This window comes from Neospora caninum, chromosome VIII, assembly GCF_000208865.1.
Source record: "Neospora caninum Liverpool complete genome, chromosome VIII".
NCBI lineage: Eukaryota > Apicomplexa > Conoidasida > Eucoccidiorida > Sarcocystidae > Neospora > Neospora caninum.
This window is the reverse complement of record NC_018395.1, coordinates 1,843,387-1,863,720: the sequence shown is the minus strand read 5'-3', so window position 1 is coordinate 1,863,720 and position 20,334 is coordinate 1,843,387. Positions and strand designations below refer to the sequence as shown.

Here is a 20,334-nt window from a genome sequence, read left to right as displayed (position 1 = left end):
GTCTATGCAGGGGCGTAGGCCCGCGGTTTGTTCCAGAGCTGTGGTGCCTGCGATGACTTGGTGGGCGTAAGCATCGTGACTGGCACTGGCACGCAAACATAATGGCTCCAACCGTCCACATTTAGCCTGGAACTGCACGGAGTCTAGGCGTCCAATCTACTGTTGCAGCTGTGCTTGACAGCTATATACAGAAGGCTGATCCACGAGGCTCTGCACTATACACTGGAATCGATAAAACGCAATGTCAGTGAGATGTTCTGATCGGTGCGGTCGGCCCCTGTTGTTCAGTGCCTGAAGAAAACGAGGGCGCTTCTGAGCCAAGTGGTTTATACGAGTAGTCGCCACAAGTCATTCTGCACCGTGTACTGTCAGTCCAGATATGGACCCCCGTTTTCAGACAAGAGCGCTGCCGCTGGCGGGGGAGGGAAAAAAAGCTACTGTGCTTCTGTTCGCTGACCAGTTTGTGCGCTCCCTACTACGAACAGTAGGGCTGGCTCTTAGCCCCTCCCCCCTACTTCCCGATTTTTCATGTATTTTACAAATATACAGGGACTTGGGAATCTGGGTGTCGTTCTATGTACAACCGTTGACAGCCTGAGAAGGTGCCGCACCAGATGGACGAAAGAACAACAATAACAGTGCACGGAGGGGAGGATAGACTTTAACTTTTGTATACATCAGCGAAGCCGAAAAAAATCCACAGAAGTATACACTAAAGATGATAGGTGTCCCCGGAGAAGCTTTGTCGTCGGGGGAGATCCACCCACCGAGCACACAGAAGACGCGGACGCCGAATGAGGTCTACGTTGAGAGAGCTTTCGTCAAGCATTTGCACTACGCCGGTCTACAAGCACAGAACCGATAGATTACTTTGTCACATATAGATCCGCATGGTTTACTCAGCGCGCGATATTAAGCAGAGTGGTAAGGACTCTTGGAGTTAGCGGTCCAGTTCTTCGTACGTCCACGTTAACCATACATCCAGTGGACAAAGATTTTCAAGCCGAGTGTCGTCAGGGCTCATCTTTTCTGCGCAAAAGGGTAGCGCTATTTCTTGCATCGAGCGTTCTGGCCCGCCGTACGAAAGGCGTACGAAAAATCCTGACGGTGGCCAGTCTCGGCGATGCTCTGTATACGCGCCCTCAAACGTGGGCAGTTCCCGGTTTGATTCAGTGCTTCCCAGGCTGACGCTGGTAGTCGCCCCCTCATCATCGATACGTGTATCTGGTTGCTGTCCCCGATTAGTATTCCCATCGCGTACGCCGCCGTCAGACACTTTTTGCGGGATAGTGTCGCGTCCCCTGCCCCTCACGAACGGGGTCTCCTGTCGCGACGAGCTTCCAGCATCGTGTGTCCTTCCTCGGGCTGCCTTGAAGGGCTTATCAATCCGAACCAGTTCCACGTAGACTCGCGCACCAGGAGGAACAATGGCGTGGTCGTAAACTCCGAGCGTGGCCAAGAAGCCGACGAGACAGTGGTCGTGCAGACTCAGCAGCATCACCATGACGTCCTGGACTGCCTGTAAAAACTTTTCATCGCCTCCGCTACCAGAGCTGAACTGCGGTTCTCCACCGCTCTCCGATTTCTTTTCCCCTGTGCTCACTGCCAATTCCGGATGCAGGAACGTCTCGAAGCCCCCAACTTCGGCCGCTATCCTACGGAGCTCTTCGACGTCTGTCTGACGGCCATACGCTTTGGTCCGAAAAAAGGCATTGAGCAAACGAACAGGCCCTTGTGCAATGTATTTACCAAGTTTCTCATCAGCATACACCAGATCGAAACCCGCCCTAAATGCCTCTCGGATGTCTCCAATGGCGCCGAGATAGGTGTGGACACCGAAACGGCCATCTGCTTCACTGGCGCCGGTCAAGTGAGTCGCAGATCCGCTTGTCGACAAAGACACACGCGTGGAATTCTTTGAAGGCGCTCTCTCCGCTGGATGCTCGCCAGCCTCAGCTTCTGCTGTACCCCTTCGCTGCAGATGTCCCTTCTCTGGGTCGTGGCTTTCAAACCACTCATGCAGCTTTTTTAACGGCACCTCTTCGCCTGCTGCTTCTTCGCAAACAAGCGTGTCTCCAATCATCCATCCCAACTCGCCTACAGCTTTTTCACCAAACACTTCGGCGGCCGTCCGCAGAACCTGGTCCAGTTCAGCTGCCTTTTTTATCCATAACGGTTTCGCCTTTATCTCCCCGAACAGCTTCCAAACTGTAGCAGGGGCATCAGAGGATATCACCCCCCTAGCGAGCCCGTCAGAAGCAGCAGGCGCGGCCGTGACGCACGGCAACTGAAAGTCAACGCATTGCTTATCTGCATGGGTAAACGCATGCGCAACCGTCAGCGCGTTACCTGGAAGACGGGTGACACCACTGCTGGTCGGCTCGGGCAGATGAGCACCCGCTACCTCCGTGCACACCTTTCGGGTCACGCACCAAGTCTCCCCACTTTTCTTCCCTTCTGTGCGAAGGAGATCATCTGGAGAGACGAGGCACCCGCGCGGAAGGCCATAGAAACCTTCCAGAAACGCCAGAGCGCTCCACTTTGTACGAGGATATGCCGACGCTCGAACTAACATGCTAGACGTGGGGAACAGCTCAAGGAGGGCCGACAATCCACCTGTTTGCGGGGCACAGTCCGTCACCATCTCAGCCTCATAAAGACACAAAAGAGTGTCAAATGAGTCCAAGGACTCCGAGGTAACCTTCGGATGCTGGTTTATGCTGGAAAGGTCCGGTGGACTGTCTGCCGACATGCCGTGCAGTACGTCCTCCCCGGTTACTTCTTTTGCCTCTGGACGCTTCGATCCGCTGCTTCCGACAAGCTCCTCCGCCACACCGGGCTCCTCGCCTGGTTGAGCCTCTTCTGAATTGGAGCTTGGTGCAGGTGATGGAAACGAGGTTGGTCCTATCCGCGTCTGTGGATACCTGATTTCGCGAGACTCTGAGCCCCCAAGTGTTTTCATAAGGCTCGACAGCAGATGTCGTCTGAGCTCCAAGCCAGATTCGCGAAGTTGCTTTGCACCCAAGAGAAGAAGTTGCCCAGGTTGTACGCCTCCGTAGAGCGGTGTGGACGAAGCATACGACGAAGCTGAACGGGCTCCATGTCTGTGAAGGACAAAGACAAATTCTATTGGAAGAGCGACGGACGAGGACAGCGATGCTAAGGCTGTTGGAAGCGTAGCTGAGGGCACCCCACCGCTGAGAGGGGAATGCTGCGCTTCGCAAAAACCAAACTGGCCAGGTGATTCTCTGTTCGTTGGGTCATCGTGTGCCGTTGCCGCAACCGTAGAAGGGGAACGACGGCTTTGCATGGCGGCTGTTTCCACTGCCTTGCTCGACAGGCTATGTAAGCCTCGTTCCAGGAACCCTGTGGAATTCGTCTCTTCATCTCTCCCCTGAGAATAACCGTTCTTCTGAGCCTGCACCGAGGGATGAACTGCGTTGTCTCCGCCGTGAGTCCTTGCTTCAGCGGAAGGCGCGGAGGCTGAAGGCGTTAGTTGAGGGGACAGTTGTCGGCCTTGCTCTTCCAGAAGCGAAAGCGAAGGGGCTGGAGTTGTGGTAAAGGTGGCATTTTGTTCGCTTTTGAGAGCACGCACTGTCTGAGAAGTTACGGTGATCGCAGATAGGAGCAAACTTAGCCTCATCGTTCCTCACCTGACCCGATGGCGGATTCTAGTTACCGTCCAAGTTCACGAGCCCCGCATTTCTTGCTGGTGAGACTTTGACTCTTGGAAACGAAGCTGCTCGACACAGAACCATATACGGGAAGTGTGGTGAAATAATCCTGTGGACGACGATGCATTCAATTGACTGACTCACCGTAGTGCTGCGTGCATGCACCCCGAAGAGCTGAGAAAAGGGATAACTGACCACCGCTGTAGAAGGTTTGCCGCCGCTACACGAGAAAACAAGTTGTCTTTGTTAATGGACACTGCGTCCACAATTCCACAAGCCATTTATACATTCTTGATGTTTGACGTGGTACCTCTTTCGGATGAGTTCGGGGGCAGCAGGAGAAAGCAAAGCTGCGATCAGAAAAGGGTCATGTGTCACAAAGGAGTAACCCCACAAGAACGACAACGGTAACCGGACGCGCGAAACTCTGTGCAATCGCCTTAACCAGCTGTGGAATGATAATCTCCGAGATTTTCCCGACGCTCCATTCTACGATTGTGAAGAAAAAGGAGAGAAGCTTCATTTTACCGAGCTTCCACAACTCTGTAAACTCAGCCGGTGCCAGTGCTGGGTTACAGTGTCCTGGTCCAGCGGCAGCTGTTTCTCGTGAAACCCGTACAACACGGTGTGGACGCTGGACATCAAGATAACACGAATGGCATGATTCGAGGATCTAGCTTTGTTGTGAGCGCGAACGAATAGGGCACACATCGTCAGACGGTTCGGTTGCCACTGTGAATCGGTGTAAATGTACAGTTGTTTTGGTGTAGCGTAGAGCGGTGTACCCTCGCTCACGCCTGTTCTTAAAGCAAACGTGCTGCGTTTCAGGATTACAAAACAGAAAAAATACACGAAGCACATGCTGATCTGCATCAGTGGGCCGTTTCCAGCAACGTTTCATCTTCGCTGACGTGCCGAAGAGTTCATGCTCAATGGTTTATAACCATCTCAAGGGCCCGGCACCGGCTCAGGCACGTCCTCGCCGTCTGTCATAACAACCTGACTGGTCAGCGATTCATCGCAAATTTATTCCATTATAGGTTTTTGGACCCCACTTGAAAACCATTATACAACCAGCTTCATGCGCTAAAAAATGGTACATCCGTCATGACTTCAATAGGCTGTTCCCGCTTTGACAAGATTGACAAGGCCTTTGTCTTGATCGAATGAACACGCGACCACTTGACATTTTACCCCTCGGGAACAGGTCTACACAAACTGGAATAGAGCCCATGTGGAGGAGAGTAGGCTCGGCCGGCGACATGCCGAAAAGTAAACAAGCGAACGCACGGGGATTTGATGGCAGCAACACACAAATCGCATGCCGGACACAAAGATGTCCCATGGAGCTGGGCAAAAAACAAAATCAGTAATATGGGTGCCCGAGAATCGCTTGTAGCTTCTTGGTTGCCAGTTGTCAACCAGATACGCACAGGCCTCTTACAGAGGCATTCCTTCTCAGAAATGTCTTCATTATCTGCCTTTAATCTGGCCGCGAGAGGAGATATCGGCTGATGTGGCTAGACGTGGGTTTAGACTCTGAAGCACTCGTTACGTTATACTGGTGAAATACCACTAACTCGACGCCCAGTTTGATCCCTGATGCCATCTCTAAAATATACGGAGTACGATGCTTTTCTCCTGAGGCTGACAACTATCGAGCAGGAAGCTCGGACCTGCGCACCATGAAGCACACTCATGGGGAACTGGTGAATCTCGACAAGACATGGGGAGAGCAGCATATTCTTTTATCACACTGAAAATAGGCAGGCTTGGTGAGACCCCGTACAGTGCCGATGTTGCAAGGAGTGTTACTTCACAAAAGCATGCACCAGCATTGTCATTACCATACGCAAGCGAAAGTATCTTGCAAGTTATGGTGGTGTGTATGGGGGCAGGTACCTGAAGGTTCCAGTGATGTAAGGAAGAGATGAGCCCCGACAGCACAGCCAAACAAGTGCACTGTGTTTGTGAAACAAGGCTGAAGCCTGCTTACCAGCAGTAAAACACGCGGCACAGCAGAACGTACGGCGTTGGTTGTCCAAGAAAAGTGACACGCACAGATTAGCGGACGGCTGCAGCCTCATCTAGCTGTCGAAAGACCTCCGCGTTCACAAAAATACAACACAACGCAAGGACTGTGAATAACGTGACGGGGCTTAATGGCATTTTTAGCACTTGGGCAAGAGGCTCCTGCGGGCCCCAGTAACGGGATTTGCCTCTGACCGCTCTTCATGGGTCACCTGGTATTCGTGTGGTCGTGCTTACGCAAGATGCACAACCACATTGCGCCTTCATCGCTGTACGTGTCTCCGTTGCTGGGAAAAAGGGAACGGACACATAATGCTCGTGGTCGGCTTGGCCTCTGGCAGCGACGGTTTGCCCGTTGGTGATATCAGATTTGTTGACTTAGTCTTCCGTTGTCAGGAACTAAGGTTACTGGAGGTGCTGTCGATAGAATTTCCCTTCGTGATTTGGGTTGGAAAATATTGGCGGGGAACCGTATGTCGTCACAGCCCCAATTCTCGGTGGCCAGAGAGGTAAGGGCCGTCGTTCGTGGGACCTGAAGACAGTGTCCTCTTGGGATGGGTACCAAGAATTGGGAACCTTAACAGAATTCAAAGTGTCTGTCCTTGCTTGCGGCTATAGATGTGAGTGATATGTTCAGGGCACTCAGCGCAACAGCGCGGCTTGGACAAGGTAAGTTAGTGTCTAAACTATACAACCGAGTATCCACTTACATGGACAGACGGACATAATCCTTGTAGTTTGGGTGGCCCCGGAGTGACTAACGGCTGCAGCGTGTGGCGGCAAACCCTTCCACTTTGGAGGGCTCCGAGCGTTCAACTTAGCCAGTTTAGCTGTCCTTCACTTCGTAGATCCGACGCTAAAGAATTGGCCCTCTCTGGGACTCAGGCAGAAAGGTGACCATCGTGCCACGGTAGCTGGTGACCATCGCGGTTCAGTTGAGGGAGGAAACCGATTGGACGCCCCCAAGACACACAGTGGTTCCGTTCCCTTGAGCCGTTGCACACAGAAAATCATTCAGGAGTGATATACTTTGTGGAATTGGTCGAGGCCTTTATCTCAGCAACTATGAGCAGATCGTCTGTCTCCAGCTGTTTCCGTGCTGCAGAGAGCGGCCACCAGCCTCTCCGCCCCGGCATGTCTTGTCAAACAGGTAAGTGTGTGCCACGAATTCTTCGCCGTCTTCTGTCGTAAAGCAAAAAACCTACTTATCCTGATTTCAACCCATCGCTCTTGACATCTCCGCTGCGGCCTGGTGCTTGGGACGGGTAACCCAAACGGGGCAGGACTTTTTTGCGCTCTCACGCTTGTCTTGCCGCAACTCGCGCAGCCTGATCGAGGCCCGCTCTACCACCGACTAGGGCTACAGCTCTCGGCGCGGTGTGACGAACTTTCGCGTTGTTCGCTCCGAAACCATGGATTCTCCCGTGTCTGCACAACGGCTTTTGCCATATTTGGTGCTTTTGCCCCCTGAACGAAAGATGCAAGAAACTAGCGGCGTGCAGAGTCAGATTTCGCGCTAAGCTTTTTTCGCTGGGAACCTCAACCCCTCAAGCCGTGCGCACAAGTGGCGGTCGAAAGACACTCCTTTCTTTCCCACTTCTGCTCTTCTCACTGTTTTCTGCCTTCCATTCGAGTCAGTGATTAAAGTAAACTGGAGGAATTGCCCCCCGGTTTTTCTGCTTCCTTTCACAGACACTCGCTCTCGTCGGTTTCAAAATCCTGTTCTGTTTCTCCCTGTCCTGTGGTCCTCCCCGGCCCCGGCGCGCGTCTCGTGACTCATTCGAGCTGTGCCCGTTAAAGCAAACTCGCAGCTTCTTCAAGACGACTTTGTCTCCTCGCATGATTTTCTCTAACACTACTTGAAAGGCCTGTAGGGCCCACACGACGTCTCAAAGGTGCTCCGAGCGTCCTTTGCCCCCTTTCACTCTGGATTCGGCCGTCCTCGCTCGAGAACTGCTTTCTCGCTGCAACAGACACTGGCTTCGTCGCAGAGCCTTTTTGGTGACCGTTTTTCACAGGCGTCCAGCGGCCGGTGCAGCACGTCAGCATGTTTCCCGCCTGAGCCGGCGGAGCGGCCATTTTAGGACTCACTCTTTTCTGTGCTCAGCCACCCTTTGGTTCTTCCGTAGCTCCTTTCTCCGTCGACATGGCGGCGCAACTCCCCGATCCGTATGCGGCCCAGTACGCTCCTGTGTCGTCAGCGGCGAACGAGCCCACGCGGCCAGCTGTTCTCATAAGCAGCGGCACACCAGCTGGTCCCTCTGTGGGAATGCCATCCGCTGCCGCCACAGTCCCGTCTGCGTTCGGCGCAGGACCAGCATCAGCTGCTACAGGAATGGTGTATGTAACGAGTGCGCAAGGTTTACCATCCGCGGGTGTTGCGCCGTCGGCCGCAGGCAGCTTCACATACCCCCCCCAAGCTGTCCTTCCAGGCGGCAGCTTTTTTATGTCCTCGGCTCCAGTTACAGTCATCCATGACAACCAGCCTCCCGCTCTTCTCCCTGCTCTCCCACCTTCTTTCCGTGCTGGATGGCTAGGCAGTCGCCTTGCTGATGCCTCCTCGGAAGACTTGCCAGGCGTACGTACTCTCCGCGGGGGAATTGTCACATGCATTATGGTCCTTCTCGTTTCTTCCCTCTTTGCCTGTCTTGGAAGGGCCGACTTCAACTTTGTCCTTTACTTAGTAGGGTACCACCTGTGGTGCGTCGACGGGGAGACAAAGAGCGTAACTGGCGTCAAAAGGCTTCTTCGAGGTGCTCGACAGTACGCTGTACTCCTCTGCATTGCCTCCGTAGTGGAGATTACGTGGCTGTTCATTGCCTACTCAACGTGGAGCTGCGAAAAAGGCGACGCTGAACTCTGCTTTCCAGAGAGCGAAAATCTCCGGGTCCGCTGGACATACGGCATACACAATTGGGCTCTTGGCCTTTCCACGTTCAATCTTCTTGTCAAGGTCAGTCACATTTGTACAGCCGCTACAGCGGAGTCGTAGCTGCACATTTTTCCACTCGAGCGCAGGGAACTGAGCGTCACGTGGTTTGGACAGAACCGGTTCCGCGCTCTCTCCCACATGGTGATTCTGAAGTGGAGCACTCTTTCAGAAGCTGTACTCTTTGCCGTCATTAGTCGAAGCAAACAGATGAACTGCGAATGACTGGACGGAGAAAGCGTGGGGACTGTTCAGTCAGCTGGCATATTGGTCCGTCTTTCGGTGAAACAGCCTGGAGACTAGCAACGTGGTAGGTTTGACCGTGTGCGAGGCCGGAGCAGCCCCCTTTGCTTGGACGTGTCAGCTTGCCGTTTCAGTCATGTTTTGTGATTCGTCTTCTCCACGCTATGTGTTCAGCTTTTTCTCATTTTCCTTTCCTTCACTTGGGTCCAAAGACAACGTAAGTCTTTTTCAACAAAGAGCATTTTGCGCCACGACAGCATGTGCGCCAGACCACCTAGCAGTGTCACGGGGGCGTCGTCGCGCGCCCCAACTATAGAGATAGGAAAAATGTGTAGAGAATACGCGGACGGTGTTCTTTTGGTGTGTTACTTTTGTCTGTACATCGTTTTGTATGTTGCCGCATCTCTTTTGGTCTCTTTGTTCTCTTGCCTTTCCTATAACCACTGTGTCCCCTGAAGTGCTTCATACTCCCGTCTCCATTCATCCTTCCGTTTTTGCATCTCTCCTCATCTGTTCGCTCGACAGGAACTACTCTGGGCCTTGGAGGCGCGGGCCCGGTTCCAGGGGGCACGTCCATTCTTCCTCCTGGATCAGATTAGGCGCTGAGGAAGACGCACCTGTCGTCGCCCGTGTTTATCTCGTCTCTCTGACCGCAAAGGAGGGACGATTTCGAGACGGCAAGCAAGACCAGGTGGAAGGGACTCGTCCGAGATGATACAGAAAAGGCACTTCGCGTTAGTGGAGCCTCACAAGTTCAAACGCCGTCAGAGTGTTCTAGATAACCTTTTGGAAGGAAAGGAGTATACGAAGGCCACAAACCAAGAGGTCCAGTGTATCTTTTTTTTAATCTTCTTTGCGGCGGCGAAGGATGCAAGAGGGAATAACCAATTCTCATTTTCTCTAGCTGTAACGTCGACGGGATGTGTGTGTCTCGCATACAAGAGCTGTGTCTCTTGCCTGTGTCGTCTGCTCATCTACTCGCCTCCCCCGAGAACGGAGGTTCTCTGACGAACCCATTTCAGAACGGTCGAGCAAAAATTGCTCCGTTCGCCGGTTCTAAGGACGCGACGACGGTATGCAGATGAGTGAATACCACATGCCCAAAATATTGCATGCTTTGTGCAGCCGTGGCTCTAAGATCAGTTCTTTCGTGAAAGTTTCTCGTGAAATGGTGATTTCGTGTGGCGCGGAGTGCGGCACGAGACAGTTCTGGCCCTCCCGTCGCAAACGAATATGGCAACAGGAAACTATCATCAACACGCTAAACAGAGGCAAATCCCAATTTTTTAGAGGGGGTCTCTGTAATCTTCCAAGACGCTGATTTCCTCTCAGGGTTTGCACGAAAAAAGGAGAAACATAGGTGACGCGTGGCGGTCTCTTCGTTTCGGTTGAACCTGAGAATCTTCTCCCGGTGGAACAAGAGCCACTTAAACCAGCCCAGGGAGGGACTTTCTGTTTCTGGCCAAACACCTGTTCCTCCCTCGTGGCTCTGCCTAAGCAGAGTGTACACATGGCTCTCTGGTCCAAGGTTACAACCTGAATGACTTCGGGTGAGAGTGTATCTCTAATTCCGAACACTATAGCGTTCTCACGTCGAATAGCTCGTGCAAAAGGCCTTTTCTGTGAGGCCGTCACCAACATGGTGGGTTGCGATGAAGGCCACTGGACCACAAACTCATTTGCCAGGTATTTCTACGTGTTCATATCACTAAGTATTTCCACACATACATATATATGCGAAGAAAAAGCATGCAGAAATATAGTTCTGTAGTTCGGTGTTGAGATTTGTCTCTTCGTCCCTGTTCCTTTCTGGGAGTGGGACCACGTTGGCGGCTGTCAAGATCACTCCGTCCAGGTCCAGTAGCGTGCACAAAAAAATGATACGGATGTTTGTGTTGAATTTTCCTCTGCATGCGTTGATGTATACAAGACAGCAAGCACACGCGTAGAAGAGCATACACTCTCACCGCGACTGATGCCTGTCCATGTGCACGTATTACTGGAGCGTGTGCATATCATATCGATGAAAGGGACTGAAGGCGTGTGTACACGAAGTATGCACGTGAATAACCATTGTTCGATAGAAAAACCTACAGCTATACATGCATATACGTATCTACAAGCATTCAGATCTATATATTTGTGTATATGCAGGAATACACGTTTGTGGCAAATCCGAGATAGAGAGATTTGTTTGTCTCGCCTTCGTTTGGGGACTGTTGCCGAACGCTGACAAGCTCTGCTCTCACGACGTCCTTGTTTTGTAGCAGGAATTTTTGTGTCACATGTGACTTCACCTGCGGAGTGTTTGATGGTGAAACTGAGGTTGCCTGCTTTCAAGCTTTCGGATCTTTTTTTCCTGTTCGCTCAAGGTCATCCTTTGTTTGGTGCGGATATCAAGGGACGAGGATGTTCCATTCTTCCAGCACCCCCACCCTCTTGCAGTGATGGGCATTATTTTAAGATCGTCAGAAACGTCCCCTCGCTCACTCTTACTCCACTTTCACCTTGAAGAGTATGCCCCTGTGAGGAGAACTGTGTGTCTGTTAATGTACTCACGCATTGCCTGGCGCAGGACACCCTCGTTAGTCGCTGCGTGTTCGAATACTCATTTGGCTTAATTGGCATCAACAACGCTGTTTCATGTAAAAGGAGAGCCTGTCATGTCCTCATAGGATCCTGGTGATTCGTGTGTGGCTCATGGAAACGTTTAAATAAAGAAAGCAGATGACACTTCTCGCATGTGCTCCTGCCTCTGTTGATGTATTACGGAGACGGGAACAGGACACCACAGTAGTTCCGACGACCATGCGTCCTCTTTCAGCCACGAAAGGAAAAAGTCGCTGCGGTGTCAGAGCTCTTTCACCGGCTAGTCAGCTTGTTCTTTCGCGTGGTTTATGTAACTCGAGCGAGGTGTACATGCCGTGCCTAAAATTCACTGTCGTTGGCCTTTCTTTTACCTGATCCTCTTCTCACGAGAATGGAGGCTCTCATTCAGTCGGAACTCAAATTCAGTTGACCCCTACAGAGTATACAGTATCTATGCATCAGACATATAATAATGATGCGGCCGGTCTGCTCGGTACGTTTTTGCTTTCTGCGTACTGGAGCCACTCGTAGGCTTACAAAGCCGGAATGCCTACAGGTTTTTTGACGGCGGCTACCTACTGGAGTGCCACACTACGTCATGCGAGGCACGGGGTTCCATTTGAGACGCAGAACAGGCTCTCCTCTCCAACTGTGAATGCGCGGCACTATTTCTGTTGGAGCATTCATGCCTTGTCTTTCTGCCTGTCCGTGTTCAAAGCGTCTGAACAAGTTGTATGCTTCATCAACGCATCTGTTCCAGTCATGCCACTGGACATGGGATCTTGAGCAGTAGGTGTACGAAAAGGACTACACTTACTTCTACTACTACTACACACACGTGAGTGACTCTAGAATGCCCAGCACGATTTCGGAAACTTCGTTTCTTTGAATATCACTGGAGGAAGTCAAAAATCACGATTACTCTACTCCTTTCCTCTAAAACTCTGTGACACGTTCGGAATGAACCGAATAACTAGTGTGTGCTGTCGGTTGCCCCCCCCACCCCGTGTAGCTTTCCGCGATCGCGCTTTCCCCACTTTTCCATTGTGACGGGCAATAGTCAAAACTTCCGACTTCTACACTTATCACCAGTGGCCGTTTCATGCGTTTTTGCCCGTGGCTCTGTGCGAAAGTACATTGGTTAGTGAGTTTGCGCCCTGTCCATGCTCCTGAGGGACGTGACCTGCCTTTTTCCCGCTCAAGCGTGGTTTCCCCGGCACTTCGTCGGAAACGGCTCTGCATCACTTCATGTTTGTTCACGCGGCGTGCCAAGCAACGATCCTTAACATTAGTCTTTTGAACTTCTGTGAGGACACTTCAAACGCTCTTGCGGCTGGGGTGTTGTAGCATTGTTGAAGCAAACTCCCGTGCTTTCGTGTATGCATCCCAGAGGTAGGCTTGGGTAACGAACAGAGTTTCTGTTGGCTTGATGTTGAGCGAAGATGATCACATGAGGAAACAGAAAACAGTACCACTTCATGAGTTGCACAAGAGAGACAATATGAAGTCAGCGTTGCTTCTCCGTCTGTTCTCGAGTAACATTCGTGCGATTCCGGGGAAATTATGGATTGTGAGTCGGTTGCTAATGACTCGGGAGCTGGTGACGATCCTTCGATCATCTCTGCTACGTCTGTAATTCCCAAAATGTTGTCGAAACTGTAATAGTCGGACCTTGTCTCGGGGTTCTCTGCGACCCCGAGAATACCACTTTTGCACTTTCAGAGGCAAGTGGGAGAGCAGTTGCCGATTCATCCTTTTACAGAAACCAGCTGTTGGTCTGGCCACACTTTTGGCAAGTTTTGCTATTCAAAGTGTCCGTTCTGGCACGAAAACCAGGAGCCGGTTGTTACTATGGAGCAGGAATTAACACGTGCATCATGATTTTGTGGCAGATGAGCAACAGCTTTGCATTGAATACTTTCCATGCGAATGTGTTTTGCACTACACCGAACTAGCATTTCACAGGCAGACGCTGCTGCCGTGGGATTTGAACTGTGCGCTTTCTCTTTCTGTTTACTCTTTCACTGGATTTGGAAGTCAGTGGGCAGATGGTTTTTCTGTTGTTGATTCAGTTTGAGATAGGAGTGAACGCCTTCAAGCCCCATTATATCCGCATTTACCTCACACCAATGCCGCTGAAAGATATTGCAGGCCAAAGCTCGCCAAGACTCTAGTCATGTACACTCACGTATTTAAATAACTATTTACACTGACGAGCAGACGTTCATATGCACGTATCTGTGGATACCTGGGGGGGAATTGTCTCCACTTCCTCGTTTTGCCTGGGCTGTACGCGCTTGCATGTAGGCGTGCTTTCGCTTCTTGTCAAACACACTGTTCTACGTCGCCCCAAAGGTGAAGACAGCCCATCCAGCTTTGGGCTATCAGGAGATCCTTCTGTTCGTTTGACGCTCGAAGGAAAACTTACTCACGCCGGCAACAACAATGACACAGGTTCCGCCCACCGCATTTGAGCCGTATGGGCCGGTCATCACGACCTCGGCCGGAAACCCCGTCGACGATAACCAAAACTCGGTAACGGCTGGACCCTTCGGCCCCGCTGTAAGCACAAGAGAATCTGTGCCGCTCGCGGCGCGGCAATCTGTCATCACGTGCGTATGTGTGCATATATATAGGTAGAGAGAAAGAAGGTTCAGTGACACCACGTAATAAACAAATTTTCTCGTTGCATGGCCCCACTGCTGTATTCGCATACGTGTATATCCATATATCTCTCGGTTACCCCTTTTCTGTCTGCCTCCCACACGCCACGTGTACATAGATATGAATGTTTGCTCTGCAAAATTGTGCGCAAGGCCGGTCCCGTTTCTCAGTTGTGGTATTCTCTTCTGTGTTTCGCACCAGATATATGTGCAGACAAACGTGTCGGCTCTCGCGTGGACAAGAGGATGTGTTTCCACTGCTATTTCCACATTTAGTGGCAACATCTGTGGATTGCCATTTGTTGAGCAACGCTTGCCGGTGGTGTGTTGGTAGCCGTTAAACGGACCACGTGGTGACGAGAACTGAAGCGCGTTTTTCTCCCTTTTCCCCCTACGCGTCCTTGTGTCCTTGCACTATACGCAGGTCCTGAGCAACTTCCATCTCATCGACAAGCTGGCCCACTTCGATCGAGAACGCATTCCGGTAAGCGTCACATTTTGAGCCTTCTACAAGCACACGAATCCGACAGAATTGGCGACGTGCGTGAAGGCTCAGGGAGTCACACATACATCTTACCATCGTTTGTGAATAAAGCTTGCCCGACGTTGTTGTTTACTGCCGCTGATGGGCAGTTACCCTTCCTCCAGTCGTTGGGGCAGTAACCCCGATCCGAGTTCACCTGCTGCGTGCTATGTGTACAGGAGCGCGTCGTGCACGCCAAGGGCGCTGGCGCCTTCGGCTACTTTGAGGTTACTCACGATATCACCCAGTGAGATAATTTCCTTTTTTCCCTAATGAATGTTCTCGTTAGTCGCGTGCAAAAATGATTCAACGTCTGTCTACACCGTGCCGATGTCTCTTCCTTTCGCGAGGGAACCCACATGTATACTGGCATATCTACACGCTGGTGTGCATGGTATGTGCCTGCACCCATATATATATATATATATATCAGGTACAGAAGGCGCTGAGGTACCTATTTGCCACAGACTGATTCTACGTCTGCCTTGGGTTAAAATGGATGCTTCCTTTCGTCGATCCGTTTCTTGTTTGGGCATATTCCTCTAATGTCTTTTTACCTCGCTTTTCAAGTTCTCCACACTCCTTTGTCGTCTTTTCCCACCAGACCTCCCTTTTGAGCCTGCGGCTCTCTTGTCTTCTTTCCCGCTTTCTTGGTCTCCGTGTCTTTGTTCCGTCTGTTCCTCTCGGTTGCTTCGCCTTCCTTTCTCATCCCGGCTCTCCTCTTTCTTTTCTGTCTCTTTCTCGTGGTTTCTTCAAACTTCCTCCCCCCTCGCGTTTTCCGCTTCTCTGCTTCTTCCGCTGCTCCCGCCTTTTCCTGCCTCTGGTTTTCGTTTCTCTGATTCCCCATTCCTTCCCTCGCGCTCTTTGCCGTTGCGTCCCATCTCTTCCCCAGATTCTGCAAAGCAAAGTTGTTCGAGAAGATCGGGAAGCGCACACCTGTGTTTGCTCGTTTTTCGACAGTGGCTGGAGAGTTGGGGAGTGCGGATACGAAGCGCGATCCGCGCGGCTTCGCTCTCAAGTTTTACACGGAGGAGGGCAACTGGGATATGGTTGGGAACAACACTCCGATCTTTTTCATTCGAGACGCCATCAAATTCCCCGATTTCATTCACTCGCAAAAGCGCCATCCGCAAACGCACCTCCACGATCCCAACATGGTGTGGGATTTCTTCTCGCTCGTTCCGGAAAGCGTGCATCAAGTGACCTTCCTTTACACCGACCGCGGAACGCCGGACGGGTTCCGCCATATGCATGGCTTCGGGAGTCACACCTTCAAATTCGTGAACAAGTAGGGGTTGGGAGATACCTGTTTATACGGATAAAACTTGTGGACTGATAGGTGTTTATCTTCGTGAACACACATATGTGTTTCGTCTTCGTGCGCCAACGCACTGTCTACTCTTACCGGTTTCTTTCCGAATCTGTCTATTCGTATGCGCCCACTTTCCGTCCGTGCCGGTCCACTCCAACGATTTGAATATGACGGTTGCTCGTGGGTGCCAAGCTGTACAGTGGCTACATCCGCATGTGAGAATGCAGGCATGCGCACAGATGCATCTGGTATCTCCTCGGCCTGTACACACCACCACATTCCTCAACAAGAAGGGGCATACTTGCCCACGCCTAGAGGCGCCTAATTCTCCCTCTCGTGACGGCCCTGTGCACTTGTTATATATCTGTCTGTGTCCCTATTGAAAACAAATACACGCATGCGTATACAAATAAATCATAGGCGTATAAGTAGAGATAGACAGGTATATACTTCTTTGTTTTTTGTAGTACTTGCCGACTAGTTTTGTCTCGAACGCCGCTCGTGGCTGAACTGACAGTCGGCAGCCCCTTGAGTTGATTGACTACAGTACAGAGGCTCTTTGTTCCCTGCTAGGAGGTGGACATCATCACCGAAGCTACAAACAACAGATAGCAACGACGCAACGGGAAACTGATTTGTTGCCTGCTGCCTCCCGACCGCTTCGTACTCGTTCGCTGCAACGCGATGCGTTTTACTTCCCGTGCCGTTTTGTCCTTTTCGATTTTCAGGTCTTTCCACGTGCTTTCTCTTCTGTGTGTTTCCCGAAACAGATACAACGAAGCTTTTTATGTCAAGTGGCACTTCAAGTCAAACCAAGGAATCAAGAACCTGAACAGACACCGCGCGAAACAGCTCGAGAGCGAAGACCCCGATTACGCGGTTCGCGACCTCTTTAACGCCATTGCCATGCGGGAGTTTCCCTCCTGGACCTTCTGTATTCAGGTACAGGGCGGGTTTCATTTGAGTTTTGAAAGACCAGCGATTTCTTTCTGGACCAAACGACCGTCGAGAGTTCCGCGCGTCTTCTGTAGGCTGGTGCCTTCTAGGTTTCAATGGTCTCCAGTTCCCACCCTTTTGCCGTGTTCGACGGGAGCGTACGACTTCTGTCCTCGGCGTGCGTTCTTCGTGCACAAGAGCGATATCCAGGAAAACAGTGTAACCGACTGGTCACTTGTGTCCACTCTCACGTCAGTTCTTGAGGGATTCACCCGTTTGTCTCTTTTGGTGGGATTTGAGCGAGTGGCAGAGAAAATCCTTTACGTTCGGCCCCCGGAACCGGGAGGGTGTCGAAGTGGAAGGCGGTAGTCTACACGATTCTTGCGTGTGCCGAGAAATAGCTCGCCTTGACTCTCTTCGGCATACAGGTTGTCTGTTCGTGCTGCACCTAAAGACGCGAAAAAACCCCGACATGACCACGCTTGCTGCGCTCGATCCAGCACTGTGTCGGCTTGTTTATCTGTCGCTTTTCTACGTTACTTCACGGATACGCAGACCAGTTTTCTCGTGTTTTTCTATGTGTTTTTTGGGACTGCTTCAGGTTATGCCTATGAAAGATGCAGAGACGTACAAATGGAATATCTTCGACGTGACCAAAGTGTGGCCACACGACGACTATCCTCTCATCCCCGTCGGCAAGCTTGTGTTGGATCGCAACCCAGAAAACTATTTCCAGGACGTGGAACAAGCGGCGTTTTCGCCAGCCCATATGGTACCAGGGATTGAGCCGAGCGAAGATCGTATGCTTCAGGGCCGTTTGTTCTCGTACATCGACACACATCGACACAGACTTGGCGGTGAGGCTGTGACCTCGACAAAATTCAAAATCGACAGGCGAACGCCTTTTACGTCTTCTTAACCGCATCTGGTGTTCTTTGAATTTAAGGTCGTTTCTCATGACCTGTTCGCATGCCGCTTTCCTCAGTCTGTTTCGCCTCCACGTTCGTCGCCCCCTGTCTCGCCATATCTCGTTCTCTCTCTCTTCCGCTTGTCCTTCTGGCGGTGCTCGTTTAGCTTGCTTCCCTCCCTCTTTGTGCTGCCTCCACGCCCGTTTCTTCGTCCTCTCTGTCGAGGTCTCGCCCCTTTTCATATCCTCATTCTTCTGTCTCCTCCTCGGCTTACTTCGGGGGCCTCTTTTTTTCTGAATCCCTGCGTCATGGATAGTTTCCAAGCACATTTCCGGGGGCGTATCCTTCCCTCTGGGACTACCGGTCTCTCGTTTTCCGATATGCACCGCCGGTGTGTACGCAGCGTGGACACATTTCTTTAGCGCGAATGTCTTTCTGCGTTTTGGGGAGCATAGTAAATTTTGGGGGGGTTCCACAGTCTAACATTCAATTCAGTACTCTGTCAATTGCCTTCGTCTTCGTGAATCGCCAAGACTGGAGGTATACATTCTGAGGTCGTGTGCATTCTCAAACGCATCGAAGCTGGATCAAAGCATCTGCCTGTCTGACAGAAGGGGCCGTGCGGGTGGAGGATGCAGCCTCGGGTGCTCTGAGCCAACTTCGAAGACACTTCTCTGTTTCCTGCTTTTTCGCGCAGCTAACTACCATCAAATTCCTGTGAACCGCCCGTGGAACTCTCGTGGAGGCGACTACTCCGTCCGCGATGGGCAGATGTGCGTCGACGGCAACAAAGGAGCACAGGCGAACTACGAACCAAACAGTGTGAACGGCTTTCCAAAGGAAGACAAAAACGCTGCTGTGTCGGGAACGACCGCAGTGAGCGGCGTCATTGGATGTCATCCTCAGGAGCACCCCAATAGTGTAAGCCACAGAAGCGAGACGTGTCCGTACTCGCTCGTTTATGTTTTCGTTCGGCTTGGGGACTGTTAAGCAAATGCTGTCAGCAGACGAGGGCGTTCCACAACTCGGAGGGAGGACTTCAGGGATCGACCTCAATGAACGTCGCAGCTGCTCTCTCTGTGAAGAAAACCACTGTTCTGAAAACACGGGCATCACAAGGCAACCGGAGCACATTTCCACAACGTCACACAAATCCGAACACATTTGTTCCCGTAAGTGTATATATATATATATATATATATAAATATGAGTGCCATTTTTACGTTTATATGGGAATACCTCCGACATACAAATTGCAGAGTTTATCTTCACATGTATAATGGTAAGTCTGGTTCTGAATTTGTCGTTAAACATATATGTAGAAATTCCCGAGGAAGGCTATTCGTCGCTTTGTGACGTGTAACTGCGGACGCGTTCACGGGAGTTTCACTGGCGTCTCTCCTCTGTTTTCTTCTAGGACTTTGAGCAGCCCGGGATCTTTTATCGAAACGTCTTAACTGAGCCAGAGAGGGAAGCGCTCATTGGCAACATCGCCGAGGATCTCAAGCAGGCGAGACGAGATGTACGCACCGACCACTTACATTTACTCTTCTTTCCTGTAGTGTCTGTATTGCTTTGTCATTCGACGGTAGATCCGAGTCCTTCTTAGCTTCATTTTCATCCAGTGCCACTCAAGACAAGCTGGAGAATTGTCGTTGCACGTAAGCGGTCAGGACAGCCTCTCACACTGCAGATCTCGGGGTTGGCACATCTTTGGGGGTTTAGGGTTTTCCGGCTGTGTGGTCTAATCTTTTCTGCAATCGCTGTGGCAGATTCAAGAGCGGCAAGTGAAGATTTTTTACAAGTGCGATCCCGAGTACGGCGAGCGCGTCGCTCGCGCCATCGGCATGCCGGCTGCGGCATGCTGCCCAGCCAAGATGTAGGCGCTTGCTGCCCCGGTTGAGTGAACGAGAGAAAAAAGAAGACCCACAGCGGAGCGACAGGACGACAGACACAGGAAAGCGAGACAAATTTCTATCGAAGACGAAAGAAAAGCGCGTCACATCTGAACTTTCGGTGCTGAGGAGGTCACCGTCTTCGTGGCCTTACGAGCTAGGACAGAGACGAGCTGTCAGAGAGAGAGGAGAACGATGGCCGTACTGTTCTTCCCACTGCGTCCAAGTGGCTCAGTTCTGTGTCAGGATTCGATCCGCTTAATACCTGCGTGTAAATACGGATAAATCATGCAGACTCTTGCGTCCTTCTCTCGTTGCAACTTCGCACACGTAGGCTTAATGATATTCATGTAGATGGATAGGCCTGTGTGAACTCGTAGATATCCGTGGAAAACCCATTTTGATTTCAGGTGACAACGTCATCTTCACGTTCGGGGCCTTGTTTATTCCTCCCATCCTTTAGTCTCTGCGTTCGGGCGAGTTTTCAAAGAAGGAAAAAGAAATGTGAGCGCGGCGAGAATGCCAGCTACCGATTGCAGTGGTCTTGGGGGGTTATAGTGGCGCCTAGAGATAGAGGTCGCTGCGGTACTCCTGGGGATTGATTCTCTTTGCGTTAGTGTAGCCCCAGATT

At 51.4% G+C, this 20,334-nt stretch overlaps 3 protein-coding genes across 3 annotated transcripts; 2 read left to right on the top strand and 1 right to left on the bottom strand.

The window, feature by feature from the left end:
- Nucleotides 1-940: 940 nt before the first annotated feature.
- NCLIV_032260 (conserved hypothetical protein) lies at nt 941-2,575 on the bottom strand (the record flags this gene model as incomplete). Its single annotated transcript, XM_003883422.1, has 1 exon — nt 941-2,575. The coding sequence occupies one exon, from the start codon at nt 2,573-2,575 to the stop codon at nt 941-943; it is 1,635 nt and encodes a 544-aa protein (XP_003883471.1).
- A 5,276-nt stretch (nt 2,576-7,851) lies between these two features.
- NCLIV_032250 (conserved hypothetical protein) lies at nt 7,852-9,476 on the top strand (the record flags this gene model as incomplete). The annotated part of the gene is made up of 3 exons (XM_003883421.1): nt 7,852-8,658; nt 9,052-9,094; nt 9,403-9,476. 3 exons carry the CDS (start codon nt 7,852-7,854, stop codon nt 9,474-9,476), a joined length of 924 nt encoding a protein of 307 aa, XP_003883470.1.
- A 4,435-nt stretch (nt 9,477-13,911) lies between these two features.
- On the top strand, nt 13,912-19,691 carry NCLIV_032240 (Catalase, related; the record flags this gene model as incomplete). The annotated part of the gene is made up of 9 exons (XM_003883420.1): nt 13,912-14,028; nt 14,554-14,613; nt 14,832-14,899; nt 15,545-15,940; nt 16,693-16,906; nt 17,502-17,757; nt 18,506-18,729; nt 19,226-19,330; nt 19,581-19,691. 9 exons carry the CDS (start codon nt 13,912-13,914, stop codon nt 19,689-19,691), a joined length of 1,551 nt encoding a protein of 516 aa, XP_003883469.1.
- Between the last annotated feature and the right edge of the window lie 643 nt (nt 19,692-20,334).